An 18,997-nucleotide genomic window follows, 5' to 3' on the forward strand; every position below is an offset into this window, starting at 1 on the left:
TGCGTATTATCAGCACCAACTATGTATCAACATGTATCATATCGCCCGGGAACCACTTGTAAAAACATTGCTCCATTGCACTACTAGTGGTGAAAAACTCCATGGGGTATCTTTAACTAGGACCCCTACAACATATATGTGGTGGGACCCAAAAATTGCCGAAATTGATTTAAAAAAACCCAACTGAATCTAAATCTTTCAGTAGTACCTTTCTAATCCCCTTCAAAGTACTCTCCTTGAGATGTGATATACAACGTTTCCTGTATCATCAGCGTTTCAGTCCCAGTTTTAGTTTCACCCAGCTGTAGGCATAGACCGGACCAGCATCACGTCATCAAGTGCCAAGGCCATGCCCCCTTTTGGGGGAAAGAATCACACTTTCACCTAATGGGAGAAACAGGAAAATGCCAAAAAGTTGTTGTATAGCAGGTTGTAAAACAACTAAATGCATGAATCCAGATCTCCGGTTCCCCATCCTTCCTGGAAAAGAAAAAGATCCAAAAAGGAAAGTTTTATGGCTTCAAGCTAAAAGATAAGGAGTGGAAGCTATGGGACCCAGTGTCTTCCCATGTATATGTGTGTGGGAAACACTTCATAACTAGTAATGTGACTCTTTTATAACTTACAAAGTAACATAACTAGTCTTTTCTAATTAAGACTTAGGACTAGACTTTAAAAAAAAAAAATGCGTAGATGTCCAGATAAGCAATGTCTGCCACTGTGTCGGTCTCTGATCCACTTGGATGGAGGGAGGCTGAAGGGGCATGACAGCTGACCGATCAACCTTAATTTATTAAGGTATCGTGAATGCTCAGGTTCAGGCAAGATAGCAAAATAATTACTAGACATTTCTATAAAACAAAGGTTTGTTTAACACGAAATGAATGCATAAAAACTTGCCAAAAAATCTCAATTAAACACACGTCAAATTGGATTTGAGGTTTTCTGTCCCCCCAAAAGAGATGCGGCCATGATGTTTTGCAAAGCACCCTTGCGTGTTGGTCTGGTCTATCTAGCAGCAAATCCGATTAACTACACCCTACTCCCATGCTATCGATGGCTGGTATTCGCTCTATAATCAGTGTCCCTACTTTAGTTCAGATAAAGGAACATCCACCTTAATACCTTCAGCAACAAAACTGAACAAAAAGACCTTTATTATTCATTTTCCAGCTGCAGTAGGCACAGTGATAGAAGGAGGCTCAAAAACAAGCCAAAATGAAACATTCAAGCAACTCTCACACACATGCAGTTCATTTATTGTATATAAACTACTAGAAGCATGAAAACAATTTGCCTCTGGCATGACTGGCAACAGTAGCCGACTTTATTGCAGTTTCTTTGTCTTGGGGTCTGTAAAAGCCAAATATTTTAAGCTGTGTTTCACCATCCCTCACATCAGATTTAAGTGCTTCTCATGTAGAAAGTGTTCTTCACAGTAATTCTGAGTTGGTTGCACCAAGTCTCAGGTCTTACTCTCTGATATATTCTCAACGATTCCCTCCATATCCACCGTGGTCTGGTACGCCTCCGTGACCAGCTGTGTTTGCTGCAAGACTTCTGGTACAGAGAAACCCTCCACCGCCTCGACGTGTCCCAGGTTCTGGTTGGACACCACCTCCTCCATTGCCGCGTCACTCGACCCGATCACCACTCTCACTATACAACTAGAATTGAGGGTTGACGCAGAGTCTGATTCCGGGTTTGTGGATTCCTGGACAGCAGCGGTGTAATCTGTCTCCTCTGTGATCAGTGAGGTTTCTCCCATTTTAGTAGCTTCGTTTTCACTTCCGTCCACATCCTGCACAATCACGTTCCTCAGTTTCCTCTGCCGGGGGTTGTAGTTCTCGGTGCGTTTGTGGATTTGAATGTGGCGTCGCAAGTGTGCCTGGAAGAGAGAGCGTGTAGAGATGTGAGTGTAGTTAGCATTCATTCAGGCTGGTGAATAGAGCAGAAACAATTAGCGATGAATCAAGTGATTTTTCAAGCAAAAATGTCAAACTTCCTCTATTTTCAGCTTCTCAGTTGTGAGGATTTGCTGCTATTCTTTGTCTTTTGTGATTGTAAACTGAATATCTTTGAGTTTTAGACTGTTGGATGCACAAAACAAGCCAAGTTTAAGCTTTGGTAACAAAATAAAACAGACAAACTTAAAAGATAGTTACAAAATAGTCACATAAGAATAATATTAGGAAAATATAGTCTATGTTATACAAATATAATTACAAATCAAATGTTGTCTTCACCTGTAATATAAATACAGACACATCCATGGAAGCCTATATGTATTAAAATGTGTATCTTTGCATTTTCACACACTTGCACAGATACTAATGGGTTTTTATTCAAGAAAATGTCTGAATCGATGAATTAAACTTAATATAAGAGAGAACAAGAGAAGAAATAAAGGGTCAACACAAGACAAAAAACAAAAATGAATGAATAAATAAAATTATTTGTGAAGAGTCAGTACTGTCTGCCCACCTGCTGTTCTAAAAAGGACATTTTTCCTAAAGACATACATGTGGTGAGTTTGTTTACACACTGTGTATGAGTGAGGGGATTTTCTTTTATCCAAGTAGAAATTATACATGTTTTGCAGCTCTTATGACCTCCCCAAAAAATAGTTTCCAATGAGTACTGTGGATGGTGTCACATGAAATTCCATTTAAGTGGTATTTTCTAGAGATTAAATTAGTTGATTAATTGATAGTTGAATGCCAGGAAATTAATTTGCAACTATTAAGCTAATTGATCGATCATTTTTTAGCCAAAAATGATCAAATTCACGAGTTCCAGCTTCTCAAATATGAATATTTGCTTTTTTTCCTTTTTCTCCTCTGTTTGTAAACTGAATCTCGTTGGGTTTTGGACTCTTTGGTTGGATATTTGAAGAAGTAACTTTGGGATTTTGGGAACTGTGATGTCCAATTTTTTCCACTTTTTGGATGTTTTATAAACCGAACAATTAGTGTGCGATGTAGGACGCAATGAACAACATCAGTTCATGCAAAGGCTACCATCCCTGTCCATAGAATAATGACTGAAAGGATTACAGCCTGAATACCACTGAACAATGGGTCTGCACAGTGGCTCCCCAATAGTACCAGCAGCCCCAGTGGCCTAATGGATAAGGCACTGGCCTCCTAAGCCAGGGATTGTGGGTTCGAGTCCCATCTGGGGTGTGTAACAGACTGGCAAAGCAGTGGGGTTAAAAACTTCCTCTGTAATGTCATGTTTTTATACAGAATCTAAATATCTTTTGGTTTTAAACAGTTCATTCAAAGACCTGAAGACATTTGAAGACGTCATCACAGACTTTAGGAAACTGTGGTGGATAATTTTCACTCTTATGATGTTTTATACCAAACAATTAGACGATTAACAAAAGAATCACACATTATCATATTAATCGATATAATAAAAATAATAAGTTAGTTGCAGCCATAGTATTCTGTATGTCTTGCAATCATGTTTCCAGCTTTGAACATGACCAGGTCACCATATGTAAAATCTCAGGTTTGCATCTGTTACAGTTTGGAGAAACAACTTAAATTTTGTATTTATAAACCCTTGTTGTGCACTCTAATAAATAATAAGAATAATAATAATAATCTTTATTTGTAGAGCACTTTTCAAAGCCCACATTACAAAGTGCTTCACACATGGCAGCAAAAAAAATCAAATTATAAAATCATTAGATTTTATGATAAAACATATAAAACCAATCCCAGTAATGTAAGAAAATTTAAAAGAAATTTAAAAAAAAAAAACAGTTCAAAGTAAATAAAAACTCAAGTAAAATCCGGAAAGCCACTCTAATATGTTAAGTTGGCCAGTCTGGAACAGATTTAAGATCTCTGCCTGAGGATCTCAGACTATGTACAGGCTCATATGGAACTAGGACGTCAGAAATATATCAGGGAGACGACCATCAAGAGCCAAAAAAATACTCAGTAAGATCTTGAAATCAGTTCTAAAACATAGTGGGAGCTGGTGTAAAGCGTCTAAAACGGGTTCTGGTTAAAAGCCTGGCAGCTGAGTCTGTACAGTCTGGAGTCAATCAATAGATTATTGGTTAAGGCAGGTAAACAGGTTGTTACAATAATCAAGGCGTGATGAGATAAAGGCGTGTAAAACGGTCTATGTGTCTTTCAAAGTTAAAATAGATCATATGTTTGAAATATTTCTGAGATGATAAAAACATGAATGCACAAGCTTTGCGATGTGCTGCTCAAAACTTTACTAGATTTGATTTTTTGTATTAGTAATTACTAGCAAACCAAAGACCAAGGTTCTTTGCAACTGGCTTGATATGTTCCAATAAGGAACCAGCAGATGGCAGCATTTGTTTTCCGATGTTCTGACCTTCTCTAACAAATGACTCAGACTAATGTTCATCATCTGCAAAACAATTTTAAGACATAACCTCGAGCTTCAGGAAACTTATGTGTTTTATGATATTTTACCATTGACTATATAGAGATATGGACGTCATGACAGCTCTACAAAAGTGAAGCCAAAACATCTGGATCGGCCTCTTGCAGCTGGCTGCAGTACAGGTCTTAAATCTCGCCACCTCAATGTTAGCAGATGAGACAGACCCAGGAATCCAAGTACACATCAAATAAGTTTTTCCCAAAGATGGTTTCTGTAATTGTAGGTATCACGCTGATGTTTGTCCAAGTGCTCATTTTTCTAATAAGTTGTTTTAATTAGTTATTTGATGATATAAAAAGGGGGCGTGACGTCATGATTGATGGCTGTGACAGCCGCTCTCAAACCTCCATCAGGCGGTGGACTGGCTGAGGGGGCGTGTCCCACAGCCCGGCTCCAAATGACGTCACACAAGCAAGGTGGCAGCTTGTGGAAAGGAGATACTTCTGGCTTCACTTTAACATAGCGGCAGGAAGTGCAGACGTGTCGTTCATATTTATATATAGTCAATGTATTTTACAGATAAAATGATGAATCATCAAATAAAACAGCAGATTAATCAATAATAAAAACAGTTGTTAATTGCAGCCCCGGTGAGCCTACCTGTCGAGTGAACTTGTAGCCGCAGTCTATACACTCGAACTTCCTCATGCCTTTATGGCGACGCAGATGGACACGCAGTTGTTCCCTCGCTGGTGAAAACCACGAAGAGAATCACATTATTGAGCTAATTCATAATGTTGACATTTTATCCACGCTCAACACACCACAAAACATGATTGTGAAGGTCATACTGTATTCTGTACAATCAGCATATCTTACCTTTAAAGGTCTTGTTACATATATGACAACAGTGGGGGCGGCCTTCCTCGTGTTTGCTGGCCTTGTGGCGGACAAGGGCGCCTTTCTCCGTGAAGCGCTGCTCACACACGTCACAGCTGAAGGGACGCTCACCCGTGTGTGTCCGGTGGTGTTTATCTAGACTGGCTGCCATTAAAAAACACAGATTAATACAATAAATAATATCTGTTTAAGTGAAAGTTGGTGGTGAAGTTTTTGAGAGCTCATCTCTGAGTGCTTGGATTGATCTGTTCAACGACGGTAGGACGGCTGTTACCTTGTGTCCTGAAGGTTTTACCACAGAGGTGACACTGGTACGGCCTCTCACCACTGTGTACACGCAAATGCATGTTGAGGTTGTTCTTCTGGGAGAACGCATGGCCACATAAATTACATACAAAAGGGCGCTCATTTCTGTAAAAAAGAAGAGAAATGTTATCACAGTTTTTATTTAAAAAAGGAACCTTTTCCAAATTGGCAAGTCTCTCTAGTCTGATCATGGCAGTACTTAAACATGCAATAAAAATAGAAGTTCCATTACCTGTGTATGGCTTTGATATGCATCTGCAGGCCGTTTCGACTGGACGCTCGATGGCCACACTCCTCACACACAAACGGCTTTTCACCTCGATGTTTGGCTGCTTCATGCACTCGCAGCTCAGTCCGAGTTAAGAAGGTTTTGGGGCACTGTGGGCACTAAAAAGGAAATATCGTTTCAACTCAAGACACAGGATTCAAAATCGACTTTTAATGAAAACACAATGCATGTATGTTTACTGCATGTCACACCATGCGAGATGGGTTAAATAAAATCTTGGTTCACAATCTGCGATATCACAGATGGATATCAGAATGTACGATATCCATTTGTGGCACGTCACATTGTGTGATGACTGCATGGTGAGTCAGTATATGGAAGCGGACGCACGTCGTCAGCTCACGTCAACCATCTGTGCTGCTCTTATGTTTTGAAAGTGCAGCAAAGCCATAGTGCTGATATTTCTGTGCATCGAAAAATCTCAAAAGAGGTTTGTTTTGGTTTGTGTGTTTTTTCCTAAACTTTATTCAAAAATGGCGCTTATGAATGCTGCATCAGCCAGTGTATTCTGCATTATTTCATGTCATATTCTGATTGGTTCACATTGTGACAATTTGCTCCTAAATATCTGACTCAGGATTTTGCTAAAAGCTTTTTTGATCAGTAAGCTGGACGTGTCTCACAGTGTGATATAGGACAATGTTTTGGATTGATGGCAAAAGACGGCTGCATTTCTCGCACAATTGTCAACTTTTGTCTCAAACACACAGTGTAAAGACACCTTAAGTTTTGAAACACAACTTTAATCATTATAATAGTACTAGTCCTTTCCAGTAAGTCAAATTCGTATTGAAATATTGTATATTATAGATATATATATAAAGCAAACTTACTGCATGTGGTTTGGGATGACCATGGATCTTCATCATGTGAAATGTCAAGTTTTTCTTGTACATAAATTGCTCAGGACATGTTGAACACTGAAAAAAACGACACCATGTCAATAAAGACATTTTTAAAACCTCATTTTAGATTTGATATAATTAACTGTCGTCTGTATTTGATCAGAGCAGGATGTACCTTGTAGGGCATGTCTCCTGTGTGGGAGATAACGTGCACACGAAGATCTTCTTTTCCATTAAATGTTGCGGAACATGTCGGGCAGGGGTACGTCTGTAATTATATCACAGAACAAATACTGATGTAACACTTTATAGGATCTTACTTCATTATTGCAGACTGATTTCACAAACAGCTGACTGAAGATAACAAAAAAGTGTTTTTTTTCTCACCTGTGCTGTAGCACAGTTTCTGAACTCATGTATCAACAGATTCTCCTTTCTGAAGTACCTCTTTCCACATTTAAGGCAACCGAAGGGTCTCTCTCCTGTATGCCGTCTAAGAAAAACACAAATAACATTAAAGGATATTCTTTCAACAGCAGTAATTTGAAGGAAAATGCTGAGTCTGCAAACCTGTTGTGGACTTTGAGGTAGTATTTGCTCTTGAAGGATTTGTGACAGATGGGGCACTCCACAGAGTCCTTCTTGGAGTCTTCTTCCACCGCCTCACCATTTGCGTTTTTGTCCGATTTACTCTGCGACTTTCGCCTCCGTGCTGTTGATGTGGATGGGGCTAAGGAGGTGGGCTCATCAACGGGCACATACTCCTCATCTGAGTCTTCAGCGATGCCCTCAAAGCCCCCGTCATCATCGTCTTCTACTCCTTCAATCACCCGGCTAACACCATTGTCATTTATGTCAATCTGCAACTCGGTTATCTGCAAATAGAAGTGGAATAACAACCAGCATGTTCATCTTTACAATCACATCATCATTATTTGCACTTGCAGTTACATGTAGTAGTAAAAGCTCAATCACTGTAATCCTTATTCATGCATGTGTTCATGTTTTCTACCTCAGTTTGCTGATCTGGGTTTTGATTCTCCACAACATCATCACCGCTTTCTTTCTCAGTAGGAATAAGCGATGCCCTCTTGCTGGCTTTTTCAGTGGCTGTAAAGTCAGCAGTGGGGCTCTCATCAGTCACCAGTCGTTTGGGGCCTTTGACCACTCGACCAGAGCGGGTGGTGGTGGTGGTGGTTGTAGGAGCGGTAGTGGCAGCCATGCTAAAATTGTCTGTAACAGTATCAGAGCTGGACTCCTCTTTTCTGACTGTAAGCAAGGTCTCTTCTGTGACTGAACAACGAGGGTTTGTGTCTGATTTAGACTTTCTAGGTCTGCCTCTTTTACGCTTGAAAGGGACAACATCCGCAGAGGTTTCCTTGAACTGCTCACAGAGCGCCAGTGCTTCTGGCACACACAGGCTGGACGCTGCATGCTGCACCTTCTCCAGGTTGTCAGGATCCAACTTCAGCTCCCCTGTGTAGACAAAGTTCAGGAGCAGCTCCAAGCCATCGTTGGGGCACTCTTGGAGGCAGAACTCCATGCACGGTGCAGTGGGCATGTTGGACTGTTGGAACAGCTCACTGAAACAAGCAAGGATGTTACGGTGGGCCAGGTAGACCACCCCACCTCCCACATTCAACACTGCATCACAAAACCTCCCTACTGCCCTCTGCTGGTTCAGGGAGGACAGGACACGCTGTGCATGGTTGCTCTCTGCTGCAGGCATCTCTCCGGCTTCACTGCAGCTACATGAGACACAGAGACAAGATACTGTATGAATATTAAGTTAAAATACTTAATACATTACCCAAACAGTATTTATTGCAGAGCCCTTTGCACTCTCATGCACGGTAGCATTATTGTAACTCTGTATACTCAGTTTACAACAAGTCTGACCTGTATATTCATGTTATTGTCCATTGTTATACATATGAATATACTATATAGATATATATTTTGGAGCTGAAATGATTAGTTGACAATTAATTAGCAACTATTTTGATAATCAATTAATCTTTTTTAAACATGGCCAAACATTGGATGCTTCCAGCTTCTCAAATGTACAGATTTGCTGCTTTTCTGTGTTTCATATAATTGTAAATTGAATATTTTTGGGTTGTGGACTGTTTGTCAGACAAAACAAGACATGTAAAGACGTCACCTTTGGCTGTGGAAAATTACACTGCACACTTTTCACTATTATCTGACATTTTATAGACTAAATTATTAATGTATTAATCAAGACAGTAATTGGCAAATTAATCAATGATGAAAATAATTATTAGTTGCAGCCCTGATGTTTCCCCCTACTTGCCTGTACGTAATAGTCTGCCGTGTATCTTACTGTACATTAGTATGTGCAACATCAAATTCCTTGAACGTTCAAACGTACTACAAAAAAGGTAATTCTGATTATTTCACAGCAATATAAGGCTGAAAATATGTTTAATGGAGTTAGTTTAAAATGAGCATATCTGAAAATGATGATGATTTTAAACAGATGATTAATATTTAAGAGAGCTTGATATAATATGCATCGAATTATGTCACTTGAGAAAAAATAGCTCAATGACAGCAACCACATTAATTACACTGATTATGAACAATATAGTCAAAGTACTTCACACTGTACACTCACCAGACACTTCTTTAGGGACACCTGTGCAATCTAATGCAGCTAATGCCATAAATTCTACTTTTACGAAGCTTCTACACTCTCAGTTTTTGTTGACATTATCAGAAAGGTGATAATTCTACTTCAAGTTTATTGTTGAGGTTGTAGTGAGTGGTGGAATGGTTTTCCTAATATTTTGTCCACTCCGTTAACATACATGAGGGGGGCAAAATATTAGGAACACCTTTCAATATAATGCACCCCTGTACACCACCAGCACCCACTACGACCTCAATAATAAACATAAAGAATGTGTAAGCTTCGTAAATGTATAATTTATGGCAGAGCTATTGTATTAGATTGCATTAGATTGCATAGGTGCACCTAATGAAGTGACCGGTGAGTGTATATTCTTCTGTTGAGACTTAAAATGATTGCAAACCCCTGGCTACCGACGCAGCTCGACGTTTATTTCCTTGCATATCTTTTTAAAGACGCTCCCTTAGCGCGGTGCTCACCCGACAGCTGCATTCACAGACTCACATCTGCAGGACGGATGAAAACTGATTATTTTACTCTCAGTTGCTGCAAAGCTGCACCCGCTTCGGCTGAAATGAAGATAGGTTAAGAAAAGTAGCAAAAGCCGAGCTGCGTGCAGCTTGTTTTCACTTCTTGCAGGGCCCTAAAAACCTGCAGAAGGAAGAGGATGTGACGCTGCCGACGCGACGAACTCCGGGAAAGATTTTGTGTTGTCCATAATTAAACACCTACAAACACAACATTAAGAATACAATTTAAAAAAACAAAAATATTACTTGTGTCTACATTGCGTTGCCTAATTTTCCATCTTCACTAACTCAGCTAAAGCGTATAATTAATTAGTATTATAACTTTGCCGTAAATAATAACACTCCGGGCTAAACCATAGTCGGCCAGCAAGAAGCGGCGTCTGTTTGTGGCTCACACATGTTAGCAAGTTAGCATGTTAGCACTGCTGTATTAACAGCTGGACAGCTCCCTGGATCCACTTTAGTAAGTTATACGCGCTGTCCACTTAGATTTAAGATAAACAGTGATCCCCAAAGTTCTGCATTGTTTTTTTCACAAGTTGGGGGGTAAGTTTTCTCCACCTTAAGGCAACAACCGTAGCTAGCAGTTAGCTTGTTATCTTAATGCTTAATGTGAGCCTTAATAATAAGTTTAAAATTCACGTCGCTTTGTTGTCTGGCAGCTTTGCGCCTCTTTGACGGTGATAATGTTTTTATTTTTCTGCCTCGTATGTTGAGAAACTTCAATATGATGTAGTTATAAGCGTCTTAGCCCGGTTAGCTTAGCCTTCAACTGCTATCGAATTGTCTGGTTAAATCAAGCTAATTACGGTTGCAACAAACGGATATTTTAATCATTATCGATTAATCGATTGGTTGTTTTGTCCATACAATGTCAGAAATTGGTGAAACATAGTGATCACTGTTTCCCAAAGTCCAACGTGACGTCTTCAAATGTCTTGTTTTGTCCATAACAACAAAGATATACAGTTTACTGCCATAAAAGATGATAGAAACCAGAAAATGTGGAAATTTTCTTCTGAAAAAATGACTCAAAATGATAAGTATTCAAATCTTTTACTTAAGTATAAGTACCGAAACAGTAATGTAAAAATATTCCATTGCAAGTAAAGGTTCTGCAAAATCCTACTTTAGTAAAAGTACATAAGTATCAGCAGCAAAATGTAGTTAAAGTATTGCAGTAAAAGTAGTGGTTTGATCCCTCTGACTGATATATTATTATATATGACATCATTAGATTAGTAATACTGAATCATCAGTGTTAGAGCAGCATGTTACTGTTGTAGCTGCTGGAGGTGGAGCTAGTTTCAACTACTTTATATACAGTTAGCTAGTTTAGTCCAGTGGTTCCCAACCTAGGGGTCAGGCCCCTCCAAAGGGTCACCAGATAAATCTGAGGGGTCGTAAGATGATTAATGGGAGAGGAAAGAAGAAAAAACAAAGCTGCGATACACAAATCTGTTTTTCAGTTTTTGGACTTTTTCTCTGATCTTTATTTTTTGGATCATTTGAACATTTATTGAAATGAAACCATGTGAGAAATTTAGAGGGAAAAAATCACTATTTTTTAGAGCTGATAGCAACTCATAGACATCTGAAATGTGACCCCGACTACACACTGCTTTTTGTAAGACATCACAAGCCGAAAAGCCAAATCTTCATCTGAAAAGTAACTAAAGCTGTCAAATAAATCTGGTGAAGTAGAAAGTACAATATTCACCTCATGTAGTGAGATGATGCTATAAAGTAGCATCAAATGGAAATACATTAGGGGAATAAGTGTACTTAGTTACTTTCCACCACTGTGATTAATTTAATTGTTGGCAGCTAATCGATTAATCGTTGCAGCTCTCTTCACGGCTACATTTTGTAATTGCTGAATAATTAGTAAATGGTTAATTGCTATTCTTTGTCCACAGAGCTAATGACACCTATTTCAGATGCTAATTTTCTCATCTCTCTGTCTTTGTAGGCTCTCCCCCTTTGTTTCCCATCAGCACCTGCACGAATAAGTGTTGATTAGAGAATCATGAAGGTAAACAAACCCACACAGGTAAAGGGCCACGCTAAATCTCAGAAGTGGAAGGATGTGAGGGGCAGACGGAGCAGGCCTCCCATCAATTCCACTGATCTCAACTCTAGTCCTGTCATGGCCAGGATGGTTAAGGAGCACCAGGTGTCTGTGAAGAAAAAGCCCACCGTCAAGAGACTGAAGAATAAGGTGAAGTCTGTGTCTGACTCCAAGAAAAGCACTCCTCAGTCTGGACCGAAGAAACCTCACAAACAGGCAAATGGAAGTTCAATGTTTACAATGGACAATGAGTCAGATGACTCAGAGGAGTGGAAGGAGTATTCCCGATCCATTCAGGGGAACGGTGTGGAGACCTCAGGTGGCATGGAGGATATCCAGCCAGGTAGACTGGAGGGAGAAGCTCTCCATTACTGTGCGGAGAGGAATGACCGGCAAAATCATGCAGTACTTGTCATGCAGAAGGATCAGGTATGCAAGTTACACACTGTCCAGAATCAGGCCATTTTTGGTAAAGAATCAGTCTGGCAACAATTAAGAGTCGGGGCTGCAGCTAACTATTTTTACGATAATCAGTTGGTCTATAAAATGTCAGTAAATTGCGAAAAATGCACATCACAAACTCCCAGAGTGCAACGTGATCTCATCAGATATCCAAAACCAACAGATATTCAGTTAATTGTCATAGACTATTAAGAAAATCAGAAATGATTCCCATTTGCAAAGCTGGAACCAATATATTTTTGCTATTTTTACTTAAAAAGTTACTTAATTGATGAATTACTAATCAAAGTTGTTGCCAGTTAATTATCTTTTTATCAACGGACTGATAAAAAACCTAAATCTGTCTTTATCTTTCTGCATAATGCAGGAAACTGAGGCCGTAGAGCAAACTTGAAGGTTAACAGTCATTTATTAAAATACAGGCCTGGAAAAAATCGCATCACAGATACATCATGAAGTTCTAAAAAGACACAAGATGAGCAAGGGGTTATAGAGTCTGTCCAGTAACAATTCAAATACTGTCTTTCTTTCCTTTATTTGGTCAGATACATGATTAGTAAAAAGTTAAGGGAAAACAGGATGGAAGTACATATAAGGCAAGTAGTAGATCCAACAGACAACCAAGGTCACGGGGAGGGGGAGGGAGGGGGAATCTTTTCCTGGCAACATTATACATTTTTCTCCATCAACTAATGGATTAATTGTTCTTATAAATGCACTAATGTCCTTTTATATGGCTAAGCATTATGCTACTCTCCTTCAGACCCTGTGTTTCCGAGGAAAGTGTTTTTTGACCTGCCTGTACGGCCGGGTAGAAGTGATGGGGTTCACCATCGAAGAGGGCCAGCAGTCATATCCGCTCTTCTCTCCGGCTTCACATTGTCCACTTACCATCAGAGCTTTGGAAAGCCCCGATGAAACCAGAGATGACAGAACGGAGGCTTCAGCCATCCTCCACAAGTATCTCCCATCAGGTAAATTCCCTCCCACTGTAGGAGAGAGGTATAATTCCTATAATCTTTTTTTTTTTTTTTTTTGCATATTTGAGGAAGTGTTACATGTTGAGACAATCCTGAGCTGCTTTATAGGGAAAGAAGTGTATTATTATGTGTTTCTGTCTTTAAACCCCTTTTGAATGTGGTTTTCTGCAGCATCACGGAAGAAGCTGCTAAAAAGAGTAACATCACACTCATCCGTCATCCTACTGGAGCCGATGGAGACGCCTCTGACTCGGTTTCTGTCGAGCTTCACAGAGCTCAGCGAACTGTTCAACCCCCCGATGGTACGTTGACTAATAAGTCTACGGTTGGCGTCAGTCATTACTCACCAAATCACAGGATATATTCAACCACATTTAATTTGGAAAAGAGCTGGAATCAGCAGTCAGTCTTAAGACATGTCTAACAGAAGCTTTTCATTCCCCTTGTTTTATAGAGTGAACTCATGTCAGCTGTTCTCGACACTCCGCTCAACGGTTTGGGGATGATTCCTCTAGTCAAGACCATCGAGGGCCTGAAAATGTCTAACAGCTACAGAGAAGCTCTTAACACGGTGGTCAGCGCCTGCAGAGGTAAGCTCCTTTTAGATTTACATAAACGTCATGACAGGTCTGGTCAGTGGTCAGTAATTATGGTTTCAATGAGAAGACAAGTTTTCAAATCTGGCACGGATGCTGCCTGTGAGAAAACAATTCGCAGTAGCACCTCTCCTTCTCGCTCACCAGATGCCACATATCACTGAAGCATTGTGGCTTTTTCAAAAATGGCCAAAAGCTGTTGCTTAAACAAACAGATGAACGCAGCAATGTTACATATTCAATGTCTGGTAAAAGCTCTACACACACAACATTAAGAAAATATGTCTTTCTTTCACAGGCGACATGGATGGTTGTGCAGTTATTCTGGTCTGTGGGACTAAGAATGTGGGAAAGTCAACATATATCCGCATCCTCATCAATACCTTACTAAATCAGTAAGTTCTCTCAAGACAATATACCATTTTCATTCATTATAAACTGAATTTTTATTTACATGCTAACATTTTTTTATTTGTGTGGTTAAAGCTACAACTATTAGTCGATTAATCAGTTAATTGGTTGACGTAATTGTTAACTATATTGATTAGCAAATAATCGTTCTAGTAATATTTTACACATAAATGCATCAGGTGGTTTCAGCTTCTCAAATGTGGTGATTTAATGTTTTTTTTGGTCAAACATGATAGTGGACAGAATTGATAAATCGAGAAAATAATCGCCTTATTAATCGAAAATTGTTGTTAATTGCAGCCCTATGTGACATACATGGGATGATAGTATGCCCTAATGTTAGTATGTCCTAATGCCCTAATGTGTGTGTGTGTGTCTGCAGCACTACCAGTGTAGATTATTTGGAAGGTGACCTCGGTCAGACAGAATTCACCCCGGCTGGTTGCCTCTCTTTGTCAACCGTCAGAGAGCCGCTCCTGGGTATGTTTTAATCTCTCGTTACTTCACATCACTTTCACACATCTTATTATTTAATGTTTGCGTGACTCCACAGTTTTTCCTGTTAGTTTGTTGTTTTATTTTACACTCAGTTGCCAGTTTCTTAGGTACACCTAGCTACAACTGATATAGCAGCCCTGATTAAAGGAAGATAATTCAACAGCACCACAAACTACAGCCTCCAAAATTACCGTAAAGGTGAATTAACACTTTTAGAAAACAATTTCACCAAAAGCTGAACATTATACCTTTTTAGAAGGGTTTGATATTATTGCAGGCCTGTTGTATTGGACTGCATTAGTTGTAGTTGTGAATATTATGTATGCATTTATTACATTTTGAAAGCACTATAAACTCTTTAAAATGCTACATTTAACACATTATTGTTGCACCAGTTTAGTTAATTATTAAAGTATTAATAAGTAAATGAAGTGTTAATGTGTTTTTTCTCATGTTATTCCTGTACTGTTTGCGTAAGAGGGGATCAGTAGACTTATGTTGTGGTATTTTTCAGGTCCTCCTTTCACACATCAGTACACACCAGAACACATGATCTACTACGGTCAGACATCATGCGAGTCGGACTTAGACCGCTACCTGGAATGCCTTAAGTCCTTGTGGCGTAGACGCTCCCAGAGCAGAGAGACTCCTGTCATTATCAACACCATGGGCTGGGTCAAAGGTCAGCTGAGGATACCCCCTGTGAAATCAGTGGGAAATTATTTTTAAATATAGAAGGTAATTAGCGTCTGAACATGTGCTTTTCTGGGCCGTCCACAGGATTTGGATTCCAGCTGCTAGTAGACATGATCCGCTTCTTCCCAGTCTCACATGTGGTCCAGCTCGGTCATAGCGGGACCACCCATTGTCCCGCCCTCACTCCAGAGTTCCTCAGGACAGCGCACGGCTTCCAGACTCACCCACCAGCTCAGACGGCTCTGGACGAGTTCACGGAGAGCCACAGTCCCCCCAGAAGCTACATTCACCTTATTGCAGAATCAGATTTTCAAGGAGTGGGACGCCAAGGAACAGCGTAAGTAGACCTCTGTCAGCCTGGCATGAACGTACAGAATGTAATGTTTATTAAATTATTTGTGCATTGTGTTTGACAGGAAACACCAGCGCACTAACGAGCACAGAGAGCTGTCACTGCTGGCCTACCTGAGTCAGCTGCAGTCCCCTGACCCTGGACCCGTCAGACCTTTAAACTCCCTCACCCCGTACCAGGTACATGAGAAGGATAATGCCGCAGTTGTGTTCTTGATAGGAGTCCCAGGTTTTTATTATTAGCTCAGAAGTGAGTCGCCAGAATTTAATTACACTTGTCTGAATCATGCCTCTTGGCATCCAGATTCAATATTCGCCGTGATTAGCCAGGAATTTTTGTCCTTCTCAGAAAATACTTTGACAGATATGAAAGAATAACACAGGACATTTAGAGTATACATCATCTAATGATTAATTAACCGCAGGTCTGTGTTTAACTTAATTTATGGCGGAAATCCCAGGAAAAGAGTGATATATATTCCTGTGAAGTGATGATTTAATAATCATGGAAAATTTTTCTCTCCCTCTATTAAAAACCACAACACAAGGACGTTTTGTGGTTGCAGGACTGTATCAAATGGAAAATCTTACATAATTTCATGTAGACACAATTTTCCTGAAATTCTGCTGAACCTATTTTCTATCTTCGGAAACTGTTTAAGTTCATTACTAGAACTTGAAAAGTTCAACACGAGTTTATAACTACTCACACACCAAAGAGTTGGTGGGTTTGAAAATGTTTCTTCTACGATATATATCTTCTAATAGTTTCTGCAGTATCCAACCATCCTCATTCTGAACCCACAGGTGCCTCATGCAGCAGTGGCTTTAGGTGTGATCCATTGCGAGGTGGTGCCCAGTCACATGTTTTATGCTGCCAATTCCAGTCTGGTGGGACTCTGCTGTCTGGGAGAGAAAGTAACGAGCAGGGGGGGCCCGGTCCTGCTGTCCCAGGCACCCATCTGTCCATGTGTGGGCTTCGGTACGTATCCTGCTTGACCTGCCTGACCTTTGTGTAAATGATCAAATTAATGTCGTCTGAGCCTTTTAAAGCGATGGCTCTTGGTTCTTTTAACCTTTTAGTGCCGAGTCAGTTGAATCTGAACACACAGACATGAGACAAATATTTTTCAGTTCAGATTCAGTGTGAATTTACGAGACCGGTGCGGATAAATGTCCATAAATTATAAATAAAGACACATCTTATACATGTAAGTTCAGAACTTGCCTGAGAATCATGACATCAATTTACTTCAGTATCAATGTAATCCAGTGAAAGTTGTGTGAACATCCATGTGTGGCGATTTGCACTTTCAGTATTTTTTTTTTTACATTAGCGCTGACATCCTCTTATCTATTTACAAATATTTTCCCTCTGTTGAGAACTTGTGGACATACAGACAGAAGAAGTCAATTTTAAATTGCATAAAACTTTTTTTTTACTCATAAAAACATTCCTAGAACATGTACGATACAACTCATATGTAAAACGTCTGGTATTTCTAAATAGCCCAACTCATTGTGAAAATAACAATATATGACATGTCTGACTAGGATACGTATTGACTTTGCTAAAAGTCTGTAAATAAGGGCATGAAAACCAAGCAGAAAAGCCTAGAGTTCAAAGGGCAACAAGTCAAAATTCAGCATATTGTTCACGTTCCTGTGTTCCAGGTGTGCTCCGAGGTATCGACATGGTGCGAGGTCTGTACTTAGTGCTGACGCCTGTAGATCCCTCCATCCTTCGTAAGGTCAACTGTTTCCTCTTAGGAGCCGTATCGCTGCCTTCCTGCATCCTCACAACACAGGTCAGATCCACAGCTCCATTATTTCATACACAATACTCTTCAAACTTCATTACAAAGCTATTGAATTAACTTTTTTTTTTTTATAGTAAACTTGATTAGCATATTGTGACTGATGGTACCTTCTTTGTTTCAGACTGGCTTCGAGGGAGAGATGCCTTATGTCACTACCAACTACAGTTTTGATCTCACCGGTGCAGGAAAGCTGCGAGTCTTCAAGGGACTGATGAGACCCAGTCAAATGGGGACTCAGTGACTTTTTCTACACGCCACCAGTTTATTACTCTTTACCCTTCTTGACTGCTCTTCTTCTGCCAAACCGATCCGGATTGGCCTTTGAATGTACAGAACTGATGTTGAATTGGACTTTTTTTTTTTTTTTTTACTTCAAGATTCAGTCTGACAGAGCAGCCGGTATTACAAACTCTGCAGGAGGAGATGGCAGCCAGCTCCTTCCTGTTGCTTTTTTGAAATCCCTGGAATCACGTCTTACAACCTGCTATAAGTACTTTAGATGGTAAAGTTCAGTGTTTTCTGTCACAAGGACAATAATAATCCTAACTTGTAGTTAAAGCCCTTTTTTGTAGGTGACATTCCAAAGCTGGAACTGAATACACAAACCTGTCAGATATTAAATAAGAAACAACTTTTGTTCAGACTTTGTGCTTTTTTTTTTTCTTTCTTGCATTTATTTTCCAGATGTGCTTTTTGGACCAGTGTCACTGGTGGTTGTTAAAATTGATATTTGTTTCACAGTCATACGTCCGTGTAGATTTGAAGCAGGTAACGGTCATTTTACATGTCGGTTCCTGATTCAGATAAGTAGTTTGTTCATTTCTCACAGTTGTATTATTGGATAAAATGTCCGATGCCGGGGCTTTCCATCCAACATTCAAGTAAAGAACAATTAAGAAGGGATCTTTGACAGTAAATCTTTTTGTAGATCTGATGGTTTATAAATGAAAGAAACCCCATTTTGTCAGTGTTGTTGTGCTTTTATGCCAGTCGAAAGTTCTACTGAAAAGGCTCTATTTTTTATTGCTGACTAAACCCGCTTTAACTGTTGTACATTTTGTTATCGTGTTAAAAATGACACCAAATTGTTAGTGCACTTATACGTCACTCAAGAGGTTTTGTAAATGCGACATGTTTACGGTTTCTTATGTAGGCCCCATGTGGGATATAAAAGATAAAAAAAATAAAGATCATTTTGTTTCTCGA

General features: G+C 39.7%; 2 protein-coding genes and 1 non-coding gene across 5 annotated transcripts; 2 read left to right on the forward strand and 1 right to left on the reverse strand.

Annotated features, from left to right (window-relative positions):
• Nucleotides 1-1,122: 1,122 nt before the first annotated feature.
• Nucleotides 1,123-10,043, reverse strand: zbtb48 (zinc finger and BTB domain containing 48). 2 transcript variants are annotated; one of them, XM_067593159.1, is made up of 11 exons: nucleotides 9,881-10,043; nucleotides 7,733-8,468; nucleotides 7,291-7,595; nucleotides 7,108-7,213; nucleotides 6,896-6,988; nucleotides 6,709-6,795; nucleotides 5,819-5,973; nucleotides 5,555-5,691; nucleotides 5,260-5,424; nucleotides 5,041-5,129; nucleotides 1,123-1,888 (listed from the first exon to the last, which is right to left on the reverse strand). In XM_067593159.1, the coding sequence occupies exons 2-11, from the start codon at nucleotides 8,447-8,449 to the stop codon at nucleotides 1,466-1,468; spliced, it is 2,277 nt and encodes a 758-aa protein (XP_067449260.1). In that variant the 5' UTR covers nucleotides 8,450-8,468; nucleotides 9,881-10,043; the 3' UTR covers nucleotides 1,123-1,465. The 2 variants fall into 2 exon arrangements, with proteins under 2 accessions (XP_067449260.1, XP_067449259.1); XM_067593158.1 differs by having other exon boundaries at nucleotides 9,856-10,040.
• On the forward strand, nucleotides 3,113-3,185 carry trnar-ccu (transfer RNA arginine (anticodon CCU)). The gene has a single exon. It is a non-coding gene; the product is annotated as a tRNA-Arg (tRNA).
• Nucleotides 10,044-10,199: 156 nt separating the features above from the next.
• Nucleotides 10,200-18,997, forward strand: nol9 (nucleolar protein 9). Of its 2 annotated transcripts, none has more exons than XM_067593160.1 (13): nucleotides 10,200-10,452; nucleotides 11,879-12,406; nucleotides 13,203-13,413; nucleotides 13,591-13,721; nucleotides 13,874-14,009; nucleotides 14,314-14,410; nucleotides 14,809-14,906; nucleotides 15,439-15,606; nucleotides 15,705-15,957; nucleotides 16,037-16,151; nucleotides 16,779-16,953; nucleotides 17,646-17,779; nucleotides 17,913-18,997. In XM_067593160.1, exons 2-13 carry the CDS (start codon nucleotides 11,936-11,938, stop codon nucleotides 18,030-18,032), a joined length of 2,109 nt encoding a protein of 702 aa, XP_067449261.1. In that variant the 5' UTR covers nucleotides 10,200-10,452; nucleotides 11,879-11,935; the 3' UTR covers nucleotides 18,033-18,997. The 2 variants fall into 2 exon arrangements, with proteins under 2 accessions (XP_067449261.1, XP_067449262.1); XM_067593161.1 differs by having other exon boundaries at nucleotides 10,200-10,369.

Source organism: Thunnus thynnus, chromosome 6 (assembly GCF_963924715.1).
Source record: "Thunnus thynnus chromosome 6, fThuThy2.1, whole genome shotgun sequence".
NCBI lineage: Eukaryota > Metazoa > Chordata > Actinopteri > Scombriformes > Scombridae > Thunnus > Thunnus thynnus.

Coding starts and splice junctions, on each gene's coding strand:
- zbtb48 (XM_067593159.1), bottom strand. CDS start 8,449: ATGCCTGCAGCAGAGAGCAACCATGCACAGCGTGTCCTGTCCTCCCTG. Junction 7,214..7,290: donor TACCTCAAAGTCCACAACAG/GTTTGCAGACTC, acceptor TGTTTTTCTTAG/ACGGCATACAGGAGAGAGAC. Junction 5,425..5,554: donor TAAAACCTTCAGGACACAAG/GTAACAGCCGTC, acceptor TTTTAATGGCAG/CCAGTCTAGATAAACACCAC.
- nol9 (XM_067593160.1), top strand. CDS start 11,936: ATGAAGGTAAACAAACCCACACAGGTAAAGGGCCACGCTAAATCTCAG. Junction 13,722..13,873: donor AACTGTTCAACCCCCCGATG/GTACGTTGACTA, acceptor CTTGTTTTATAG/AGTGAACTCATGTCAGCTGT. Junction 15,607..15,704: donor CACCATGGGCTGGGTCAAAG/GTCAGCTGAGGA, acceptor GGCCGTCCACAG/GATTTGGATTCCAGCTGCTA.